At 33.4% G+C, this 12,154-nt stretch overlaps 1 protein-coding gene across 9 annotated transcripts in view; it reads left to right on the top strand.

Moving 5' to 3' along the window:
• The window catches only part of Pde8 (Phosphodiesterase 8), a 218,165-nt gene that overhangs the window by 149,694 nt on the left and 56,317 nt on the right, over positions 1–12,154 (top strand). For 8 of the 9 annotated variants that reach the window (XM_049845226.2, XM_049845227.2, XM_049845231.2 and 5 more), the window contains 2 exons: positions 7,461–7,526; positions 11,142–11,347. In XM_049845226.2, coding sequence (XP_049701183.2) covers positions 7,461–7,526; positions 11,142–11,347 — 272 coding nt within the window. The remainder of the gene's footprint in view (positions 1–7,460; positions 7,527–11,141; positions 11,348–12,154) is intronic. The other variant, XM_049845233.2, reaches the window with a different exon arrangement.

Genomic DNA, 12,154 nt, shown 5'->3' with positions numbered 1-12,154 from the left:
TCCGCTGGTCATTTAGTTCTCCGTGATATGTCTATATATACTAATATTATGTAGTCAGGCGAAAAAAAAAACAGCCAAAAAGTGGTACAGAAACAGTTATCTGAGCTGTGATTCTTTCCTCAGAGTTACAAACAAAAATGTTGCTGATCATGACGCGACACGACAAAATGACGCGAATACTGTTGATAAGGAATTAATATTTTTGTGACACATGTCGTAGGTATTTTGTGTAATACCTCTAGGTAAATACAAGCTTGTATAGTTTTTTCTAAACTAATATTATAAAGTTTGAGAGGTTATGACGTTACAGGGGCCAACCCAAGGATCTGTAAGACTTATTTTGAAAAATACTTTTACCAATAGAAAACAAAGTTATTTGAGAGTATACTTATCAGGTTACGGAAAGCATAAATTTTCCTATAAGAAACGACTAGTTTAAGATACCTATGAACTTGCTATAAATTAAACTTCCCAAGTATACTTGACTCACTTTCCACAGCAGAAGCATATTTTCGGTACGTCCAGTATTCTATGAAAAGTAAATGCAACAAGAGGCTAGAAGTATTGGAAAATACGAGCAATACAATAGCTAGGAACTCAGGTAAAACGAGACGATAACGTTACAAAACGTCTAGTTTGAAATACTCTGAATATTTTGTGAAGGCTGCTATCATTTCTGCTGTTGACTTTGTATTGAGTGAGTACCGTGTTGTTCGCGTACAGATGAATTTCTAGCTTTTGGGCGACTGTTTTTTGCACTTGATTGCAAAGAGATCTGCTGGTTAACAGTACAGCATAAAGTCTGACATAATTTATCAACCTACTTCCCAAAAAGAAAGAGGTTATTAGATTTTAAATGCTTTCATCAATTAATTTTTTAAATTATGTACTTTGATACATATTTTACCAATTAATATTTTTTATTCGATTGCTGACGAAGTGGAAATATAATCATTGTTTTATCTTGTCCACGCAACAACTGTACCTCTAGATGGTTTTTCCTACGAAAAAAATCTGCCAGTCTCTTTATCGACCCAACAGATAGCAATACCCTTTAATTTATCAATTAACTTTATTTTAATGAAAAGTCTAAACATTTATCATACTAGCATTATTATGTACCTATTGGTATTTTATGATTAAGTTTACTGTAACGATTGTTAAAGACTCTTTTATATGTATATTTTAGTATTTAATACATTTTATTTCACACAGTAGCCTTTCAATCATCACTATAGAAACAGTTATCACGGCACTTCTGACGTTACCAGACTTTTTATCTAGACTGCAGATTATGACGCGCCCACACGTCCATGACGCGAGTCGATGCTAATCTCCATAAGAATGGAGTCGCGGGAGACATCACGTGGCTTTTACGTCACCAAATAATCGCTAAATCAAAGGAAATTCATAATTTTATGACGTTGTTATCGTGACGCATCGATGACTTTTGTGAATTGGGTAGAATACATGCTTTTATTGATAGGTGTCACATTTTTTGTATAGTTTTGAGGAAAATATTTTTTTATTATAACCTAATGCAGAGTTTACACGAAGCCAGTTATGCTGGCGCCAGTCCTGCGGAGGTCACTGGCTAGAAAATAGACGGGCACTCTATTTTCGCCAGTGCTTGAAAAACTGAGGCAAATTCCAAGCCAGCGATGGTTGCCAGTCTTATTGGCAGCCAGTGTTGGCTTTGTGTAAACTATACTCGTCTTAAGGCTCGATAGGAACTGACTTGAAAAAATCTTTCTCTGTTGGGCAGTTACAATATCCCCGAGTGGCTTAGGCTATATAGGATACGGGAAGTAAGTAGTTTTGAGTCGAGACTCTCGGGTGGAAGGAACCGCGAGAAGCAACTAGTTGATAATATTTTGATTGAATTGATGTGAAACAATGGATAAGTCGTTCATTTTCCTATATTCCACGAACATAAATCTCTTCCTCCCTATTCATGTTTACGGGTTATGTAGAACTACGGATGTGGGTAACAATTTGTTGTCAGATTAGATTTAACACACAAACCACCCAAAAAATAGAATATGTGCTGAAAATACCATGTTTTCATCATGAATAGAAATAACAGCTTATCAACCAATAGTTGACAAGCATTTTTTATTTTTCTGTGTTCATCCTCTTAATGAAATGGATTATATCGTCCTTTTTTAAGAGGTACCCAAATTATATTCATTTCAGCTGTAATTAAAACATAAATTAGACTAACTTACGATAGAAATAACCGTTTTTCTTACAAAATTTAATTCTCTAAATCCTAAGAGATCGTAAAATACAAACATCTTGGGAGATTAGATGTTTTAATCTTGCAAGTAGCGAGATTGAATATTTTGTTGGAAGATTGCATTTGCTGCGTTGCTTGTAAATAGTTTATAGGTATCTAGGTACATTACTTACCATAACTATACAAAGTATTTCGTAGCCCAAAATAAATCTCAATTTAAAATAGCCTTTTCATATTAGCAGCTAAGTGCCGCGCGATAATACCTAAACCTTTTTCACATGACAATAAAAACGCTTCTAAATTAGTAAAGCCCTTAAAACCAATGTAGTGTTTACCTACAGCTTATTGAATTTAGAAAACTTTATTTCAGTGAAAGTTACTATTTAGTAGGTATTTTCTATATTCTGAGCCGCAATTTTCACAAACAACGCCAACATTAACCTTGAAATAGTTCAAATATTATTATATGCAATGTAATCAACTGTTTACTGGAAAATTGTGGCAAATTCAAATCAAATTATTCGAAATACCTAAAATATTCATCAGTATGTGCAAATATGCGATATTGCTATTTTTGGTTTCAGCAAAATGGATAAATTTTAACTTTATTACGTTTTGACCAAGTGGATTAGAAAATATAAATAAAATTATGATCCCAATCAAAACAATATTCATAATTCTCTTTAATCAAATAATTAATACTTTTTCTACAGGTACAATAAAAATACAATGATGTTTCCTTTGTCTGCCAAATATGTATTAAAACAGAAAAGTGCGCATAGCGCTGGTACTACCAACGAATTCCCCTATTGAAAGTCCCTTAATGCACTTTTATGCCGGTTTAGTAATAAATTAAATTAAAAAGAGACATGAAACAAAAGAGCTCTGCATTAAAAATAAATCTGTCTAATTTGTATAAATGTTATTATGAAAAATGTTTAATTAATATTAATGTATTTTTTTCCTTTTATGTCTGGCTCCGTGAAGATCAAAGTAAGTGTTATGATTTTAAAAATAACTACATGTGTAAATCCTTTAGTTTTACTAGTTAAATTACTATCAAGTTTTATTAAGGTACTTTCAGTAATAAGTTTTCTTTAATAAGTAGACTATTTACATATCTTTTCTGCGGTAAAAAATTGCATATGAAAGATGCACCTTTATTAATTTCAACGTATAATATTATTGATTGCAAGCTTTAATTGAATTATATAATTAATTCGTTTGTTTTTCTTCTTCAAAATGGAATTATTAGATCAACCTTCCCGATTTGAAATAAATTGCTCGTATCAACGTTATCTAACTATCTTATACCTAGACGATGTACGCGATTAATTAATTTATCAATCAATATTATAATTCCATTCACTATATGTATATCCAATTGAATCTAAAGGATAATTTAATTGACGTAATTCAACTAGTTAATTTATTCAACGTAATAATTGTTCAAAGATAGTTAAATGAATTTGTTAATATAACTAATTTTGTGGTTTAATGGATGGATAAATCATAATTTGTGTCTTTCATAACATAGAAAGTAAAAACAAACGGAAATTGTTTTATGTCAATTAGCATTATTTATTTAAGCAAATGTTTATAATTAAAGGAAGTTCATATCCGTTACTTCTGACAAATTAGAAAGTGGATATATATTTTTTTATATGTACCTCACTTTGAATGCCTCGAAAGAAGGTGAGGTGTGAAAAGATAAAATGGACATAATGATTGTGACTTATATAAATGCGATTTATGGGAAAGCCTTTTTGAAAAATCTATGTACTAGGAAGAACTCATTTTATTATAATGGCAATAATTTTAATAGCAAGTAAAAACGTTTTGAATAATACAAACTTAGTACATAAAACACAAGAAGTAAAAAAACTTTAATTTAAACATAGGTAAATTCTCTGGAAACTAGACCAAAATCATTGAGTAATAAATAATTCTTAGTTTAGATCGTGGACCATTCATTATAGCAGTTTGACACAAAAGCTAATGAGTGTCAATTATAACCATTTCGTGTCTATTGTTATGACTTCAAGTTGAGACAGCTCCTAACTATCGGAGTCTTTATTAATACTGATTCGAACTAGGTAACTATTGTTCTGAATCTTACTAATATATTTGTTTGTTTGTTTGAATCTCAGAAATTACCGGCCCGATTTCTGAAAACATATTTCAGTGTTAGATAACCTGTTTATTGAGGAAGAGTATAGGCAATTTTTTATCCAGATTCCTTAAGTTATTTTCTATGAACGTAGCTGGAACCAAAAGGAACAGCTAGTTTTTGATAAGTGTAGATAATCAATGTTACTTTCTTTGCATTTAGCATTACTTAGCTTAGCATTAGCTTACAACTTTAAGCTCAATAAAACACGAATAACATGATTTTATTGAATTCAATGAAGAATACTTCGCTATATCAATACCGCTTGTACAATAATTGAATCAGCTTTAAAAATACCAAGACCTCATAACATCTGCTAGCAAAACAATAAAACTTAAAACCTTCATTTAAACTCCAATTTTCTTTCTAAATTGCTCTTCACAGCTAAGGAACGTAAGCTATAATCGGATCAAAAAGGCACTCATGCGAGGCCGCAAGACCTCCCGGGACCCCCTACGACCCCCTAGCAACACCCCTGGGAACTATCCTCGTATCTAGTGCAGAGATGGTGAACTTTTATTGTCTTATAGGCCATATTTTAAGAGTGTGAAAGGATAGCAAGGCGTGGCTTCTGGAAAAATTATACTACCTCTAAAATTATAAAAAGCAAAAGTTTGTTTTGTTTCTTTGAACGGGCTAAAGTCAGGAGCTACAGGACCGAAATGTCAAATTCTTACAATGTTAGATACTTGCCCATTTATCCAGAGTTGCTATGGCTACTCATTATCCAAGTGCGTTAAGCTAGTTCATAATATGACGTAAATAGCAAATGCAAAGTAGGAATTAGAGTAAACTTCTTGAAAATTCTTATATAAATGCAGCCCGAAGGTTATTGTACCATTTTTAAACTTGCAACTTATATGCAATGATGAGCCTAAATTATCCTGGTATCACCAGTAGTTTGCCATCCCTGGTCTAGTAATACTTCATTCAACCGCGTGAGATAACCCGGGGGATTTCTTCAGACAGATAGGCTATTTATGAGTGTCCTAAATACTTTTGTAGGCTTCGATAAATCGATAAACTGCGGGCTTAGTAATCTAAGGATAAATAGTTTATCACGTGCAGGAGGAAGTGAATCAATTTGTTTGTGACTTTAAAATATAATGCCTGAGAAGCTACTTTTGACTACCTCACGCTTGCGGCTGACCCCGCGTCCCGTGGGAACCACTTCGTGCACCTGGGTAATGAATAGCCTATAGCCTACCATGATGCATGGGCTATCTAACATTGAAAAAACATTTCATATAGGCCTAGTGATTCCTATAATTAATTATCAGCGTACAACCAAGCACACAACTCTTCAGCACTATTATTGGTTTAAATGTTCATTTCATTTTTTTTAAGATCTATAAATGGACGATCCAATTGATATTAATACTTTCAGAGAGAGAGAACACTTGATATTTAGGATTTCTAAGAAAATCATTTTGATTTAATTACAGAAGCAAGATACCTTATCTTATTAAATCAAGTGGCTTGTACTTGGATCTCGATATAATCAGGATATCTTGATACAAATCAATGCTATATATAGCTCAAAATATGTATAATAACTCATACAAAAGACAGTTTCTTAAAAGTGTTGTATCTTTAAATCATATTTTCTGATACAGCGCCTGCCATAGTTAAAATACGTGTAATTAAATAATTCAAACTCTTTTCCTGTTTTTAAATTCAGCGAGTTACTCATAACAAGAAATTATACCTACTTAAGGTTGTTGTGCTTTATCATGGATGTTTCATGTCAGTCTTTTTGATCATGAAATAAAAAGAAATCACACATAAAAGAAAATAAAAATACAAAATTAAAAAGGTCATAAAAAGAACCCTAAGATTTACTTACATAAAAACGGATTTTCAGTATCAAACGATTAAGACCTATATCATGGGCGTTTCAGCTGTAATTCAGCATGTAGAAGCAACCTGATCGTATCGAGACGAATCAAATGACGCAAATAAAATGGCAGTCTTAACCCCTCGCCCACACAAAATAATATCTGAGCATTATCAATACTTACCTACGCATTTAAGGGTTGACCTTGACCTTGAGTTCAGCATAAAAGGGTGGCTCATAAGGTCACGATCCTTCACTAAATCATAAGTGCACGCAGTATAGCGTAAAAACATTGATAGAAATAGAAAATAATGGACGGACCAATGTTTAGAGTAGCGTGAGTAGGTATGTGTGATGAGTGATGGTCTGAGCTTAAAATGACCTTGACCTTCGACTTACAGTCCGAAGGTCATAAGTTCAAATTCAGGCAGGTGCATTTTTTATGCCAGTGCTAAAAAAAATATTTCGTACCTTCGGGGTATTCAGTAATTGGTAAGATCAACAAAATGGAGAACGCTTTTAAATAATTCAATTCATCTCTAGTATCGCGCATTTTTTTTAACAGTAAAGTATGTTGATCTTATTCTTCTGTCAACGTAGACAAAGCCACAGGTAAAAGCTAGTGGAACTTATTAAATCATGCTGACCGATAGAAATATTAAATTCACTTTGTGAAAGTTTCCCATCGGTCGGTCTAATAAGGTTTCGAACTTCTTACTTAGCAATGGGAAGTTCAAAAGAGGCACTTATATAATGAGAATATTGTATTATACCGAGTGTATTTATAGAGAAAGTATATTAGGAATAATGGAATAAAGGGAATTATGTTTGTGTTAATGATTAAATGTTTGGTCCAGGTGCAATTCTAAGTGACACCCAACTGGGTTCAACAAGTTCGATTTCTTCGATACATTAAAAAAAATCATTCCATTTTTTTACATGTATAAAGCTGTAATAAAAATATGCTCTTATTTTAGCACGGTGCCCTTTTTATTGAAAAAAGTTTAAAGTCAGATTAAACCCTAAATCAAGGCTAAGCCTAGTCTGAAGATACCACAACAAGAAGTTTTGTTTTCTGCACTGAGATAAACAATTGACCACCGAGATAATAAAAATACATGAAACATATGATACACTGTTCATAGAAGTAAATTAAGGGTAGTATTAAGTGCAAATAATGTTAATGTATATTACACAGAAGTATCTCTTTGCAGAACAGGTCGCCGCCGCCCGCAAACATCCCCAATGCTATGCTGTACTCGCCGCCGGAGCCGCTAGAGGTATTTGTACATTTTTATTTCTTTATTTTTATACATATTAAAACTAAAAAGCTTATGGTTATGTAGGGCCAGACACTTAAGTCGCACCCTGATTTCACGTCATAATGATGGTATCCCGATTGTCGATGACAGCGGCTGTTTCCTCTAAGGAGGAAAGCTAGCTATGCAGACGACATACTCAGTCCACAAGCATAGGGTGAGTGCTTAAAACCAATAGGACCAAAGCTAATATTTTCGACATATTTTTTAGAGGAAGGCTATGAGGAAGGCCTTTGCCCAGCAGTAAGACAGCGTAGGCTAATTAAAAAAAAAATTAATTAGAGTAATGTCACTGAAGATGATATGAAGTACCTACTCGTGTAAGCAAGGTAGACCAACCTCAAATAATTACAAACTAGAGTACTAGAGTAACATGTCATCTGAAATGTAAAACAAGACTATAAAGTGGGCTATAACAATGAAAGACTACCCTTCAATTACCACTTTATGTCCGTGAGATGACTAGCTTGATTAAAATGTTGCTCCCTACCTCACATCTATTAAGTAAGGAACTACCAGATATTAAATATAGGGTATGATTTAAGCTGTCACCAATTTAATTCATTTTGTGTTTCTTAAATAATAGGGTTTGCCCTCAAAATAGTAGATTTGTCACCAAAATGTATCACCAAACAATATAAAATCAATTCCACAATAAATTACCGAAAATCATGGAGATATGGGGTCAAGTACCAAATAAATGGTTTTGTATGTATTATAATAGGTTTGTCCTAATAGTATTTAGGCAAACTAATTTAAAGAGATCACCAATAAATCACTAGAAAATTTCATGCATTGTATTAAAATGTAGGGTGGTCGTCATCATCCTTTCAACCAAAAGAGTCTACTACTTCACTGGCCATGTGCCTCCCCCAGCCCCCAAGGGTCTTAATTTCCACAGGTAGTATAAATATATTTAAATTAAATTTCTAGCTGAATAGTAAATAAAACACTTAATTAAAGTCAAAATAAGTATCGTATGATCGTACCTACAACCAACCTAGAACCCATTAGTTGAGGCCCGAAAGCGCGCCAATTTGTCTCCCTTCCCTTCCTCTTCCCTTTGAACATATTTTCTTTAAAAATAAACTGATGTATTAAATTGGTAACGAATACATTATTTTAATAACTGAACATAATAAAATGTAACTACTGTATTGGTGACAAAATAACAAATAAAAAGCAGTCACAGTCAGGGATCGATTAATCGATTTATTTGGTGATAGATCTACCATTTTGAGCATCAAGCTATTATTTAAGTAATAAAACTATTATTATAAGAACGAAGTTTATATTCATGTAATGCACTACAATTTTATTGGTGATCCATCTCATATTTTATACATTATATTGACAATAATTTGGTAATTCAAACATGGGAACACTCTTTGTTTATCTGAGAACGAAAATATTTCGTGGCGATAAATCTATTTATTAGGTGATACAACTTGATGACAAAAATAAATTTTGGTGACAAAAAATATAGTTCCCTTAAATATATATGTCGCTATTAAAGTTGAGAAAATCGAAGTGAGATTTAAGAAAGTAGACCCTACTAATACGCACATATTATACTTTGGAATTTGCCTATTACTTGAGCCACGTTTTAAAAGTGAATATGAGACAGGAAACCGAGTGCTGTGGCACTTTCATTATTTCCCAATCTGAAAAAAACATGCACATCATGACTAGCTTTTACACTAAAAATGTTGCACAATTTTTAACTAAGTTATTTAGCTTCACCCTGAACCATAAAAAAAATAAAAACAAAAATCCTATCTGAATATTCACAACCACGTAGCAACATTTTTTTAGTTTTTGCTAAAGCAATGAAGTTGTGTTACCAACTGACATTAGCAATTAACACTGGCAACTCTGTTAATTAAAATATTTTAACACAATCTGTGGTAACGCGATGCGGAGGCTTTTAATTGAAGCAAAAATTCAAAATGGCTTCCGCTGTGGGTATTCCGGCTTTTGTTTCAAAACGTGCTAACCACACACTAGGCCAGGTTCACCAACGACATAAACGTCAGTTTTCCAAAATTAATTCTACAAATCTACTGAAGAATCTTTTATTTTTAACATACAAAGACCATTTATTCATAAAGAAAATTCAAGTTACACATAGAATTAATATTTATCCAAAATTATTCTTACAAAAACGACATTAACATACAATATCTCAGTAATAACAATTTGTAATAATTTCCGCTTGACAGACGATATCTTCAGAAAATTACAGCTCCATTCAAAGCGCTTATTTTCTATTCTTTCATTTACCTGTTTCTTTCTGAAGAACTTGAAGGAAAGAAACGTCTTTTTAAACGTTTGTGACTTTTAAACAGCGTTTCTTTATGTTTTTATTTAGAACTTTTTATTTTTTAATCATCGCTTTTTGGAAAGTCACTTGAAATTTTTTCCCCGGGTTCTAAGATTTTTACGATGAACTACATATACTGAATGTGTACATTGGTCGATATAATACATGTACACACATAAAACCAATTAACCAATTAAAACGAGGCACTTTTTTCTAAACTTTATGCTAAATACAAAATGGTGAATAAATAAAATGAACTACAAACACAATCACATAAATATCCTTAGTTATATGTATCTCTAAAATTGACAAAATAGACATTATTCATAAAATACCGATATATTATTGGAAGCCAAGACAATTTCTCTTATAAATCGTGTCCTTCGCACCGACTAATTGATTTACGTCGCCATAATGACGTTTCCACTTAAATTTCGGACCCTAACATCAATCAATAAAGTTCCTGTAGGCATTTCCTGAAAGGAAATTTGAAATTAATTAATTTCAGTCGTGTTTTGTTTGCTAAATGCAAATTAAGGGGTTCTTAAATTGCAATTAAATACTTTATGGCCAATATTGAAGTATGATCATTCTTTGACCTAATTACACCAATCCAAAATATCTTAAATACTTTTTAAATGCCCTGAATTATTATTTCAGTGTCTATACACCTTAATTCTACGCATCAATTTACCTAAACGTGTAGCTATTTCTACGTTACACAGGGAACATGATGGAACATTGTAAGGCCTAACAATAGGCACCTGAAGGCCTATTCTGACAATCCCAATACATTGAAATACGCCATGAATGAAGAAATCGTTCATTGAATGAATTCACCCTGTTGAATGAATGAGAATAGATTCGAACGAAACAAAAGTACTGACAGCTACTTTTGGTTTTGAAATTGGAACAAAGAGTTGGGAAAATGAGAAGCCGTGCAGATGTTTGTTTGAATTTTAAAATAAGAACGTAAACGGGCTACACGTAAGAATTTAAAATGGCTTTTATGTACTTTTGTAACCATCCTGAAGCAGTCGGATAAAAAAAGAGTATAAAACTTATTTCTTAGATCTTGTTTATGTAGATCCTTAATGTGTAAAACTTCAATTATAACAGATAAGCCATTGATTTTGCCTCCGTTGACATAGAATGGTAGAAACTTATTAAAAAAATTCACTCGCTTGCACTCAAGCGACTATTATATTACATGACACTCGTATCAACTAGGTATTATTTTTTCTTGTTAACAGTTACTATGCGTGTTCCCGGAGCGAACATCGCGCGTTTGTGCAGCAGCGTGCGGAGCGGCCGCGCGGGTCGGCGGAGAGGCGCGGTCCGTCCGCACCGCGCGGGACGCGCTCGACGCGTTACGTCGCGACTCCGACGCGAAGCAGCCGCACGTCATCGTAGTTGATGCAAGACAGCCACAGACGTTGGACGCACCGTTATTAGCAAGGTTAGTATATGAACTTATTTTTATGTCAGAACATAGACTTATAAGTATGTCTGAAAAAAATACTTATTTCCTTTGAGGTATTATAATAAATACCCCTAGGTCCTAGGTGGGTGTAAATAGTTGCAATGCTATATTTTAATTATGTTGGTAAAAATACTTTGATTTATATAATTACCAAACCTTTATGTGTAGCAATTAGTAACGAATTAAATTATGCGTAGGTGAATTATTTATGTGGTTTATTAATGATACTGGGAAATGCAAACACCCACTGTAATTTTCTACATCAAAATATCTACCTACATAACTCTGTTTGCATGACGGAATAAAAATATCTATAATTACAAAGTGCAGCAACAAAAATAGTTCCAACAAACGAACCGCGAAGGCGGTCAACAAAAGTTAATACCGTCGAGTCAATCTCCATTACTATCATGAGAGCAACTTGTGCGCAGCGGTATACGGAACACAATTTGCGTCCCGTCCGCGCGCCCATGTTAAATTGGACGTGCCGTGACGTGCACCACGCACCGACAAATTGAAGTGCACGCCAGCCCGCCCGCTTGCAAATAAACAACCTTCTATAGCTATGTATGGACTGAAAACTGTAATAGGGTTAAGCTTTTAACGTCCAAAACTTAATACTGTTGCGGGGGATCCTAGTTTCCACTTTTGGTGACTATGTTTGGCAGGACGAGCTATCCAGTCCATCGGGTCTTTTAATGAAAAGTGGTTATCTATCTAGCCTTTGGACGCTCAAAGGTTTTCAGTTTCGCAAATAGTGAAAACATGCATTGAAAGTCGGCG

Source organism: Helicoverpa armigera, chromosome 15 (genome assembly GCF_030705265.1).
Source record: "Helicoverpa armigera isolate CAAS_96S chromosome 15, ASM3070526v1, whole genome shotgun sequence".
Classification (NCBI taxonomy): domain Eukaryota; kingdom Metazoa; phylum Arthropoda; class Insecta; order Lepidoptera; family Noctuidae; genus Helicoverpa; species Helicoverpa armigera.
The sequence above is the reverse complement of the archived record's forward strand: the minus strand, read 5'-3'. Positions and strand labels throughout refer to the sequence as shown.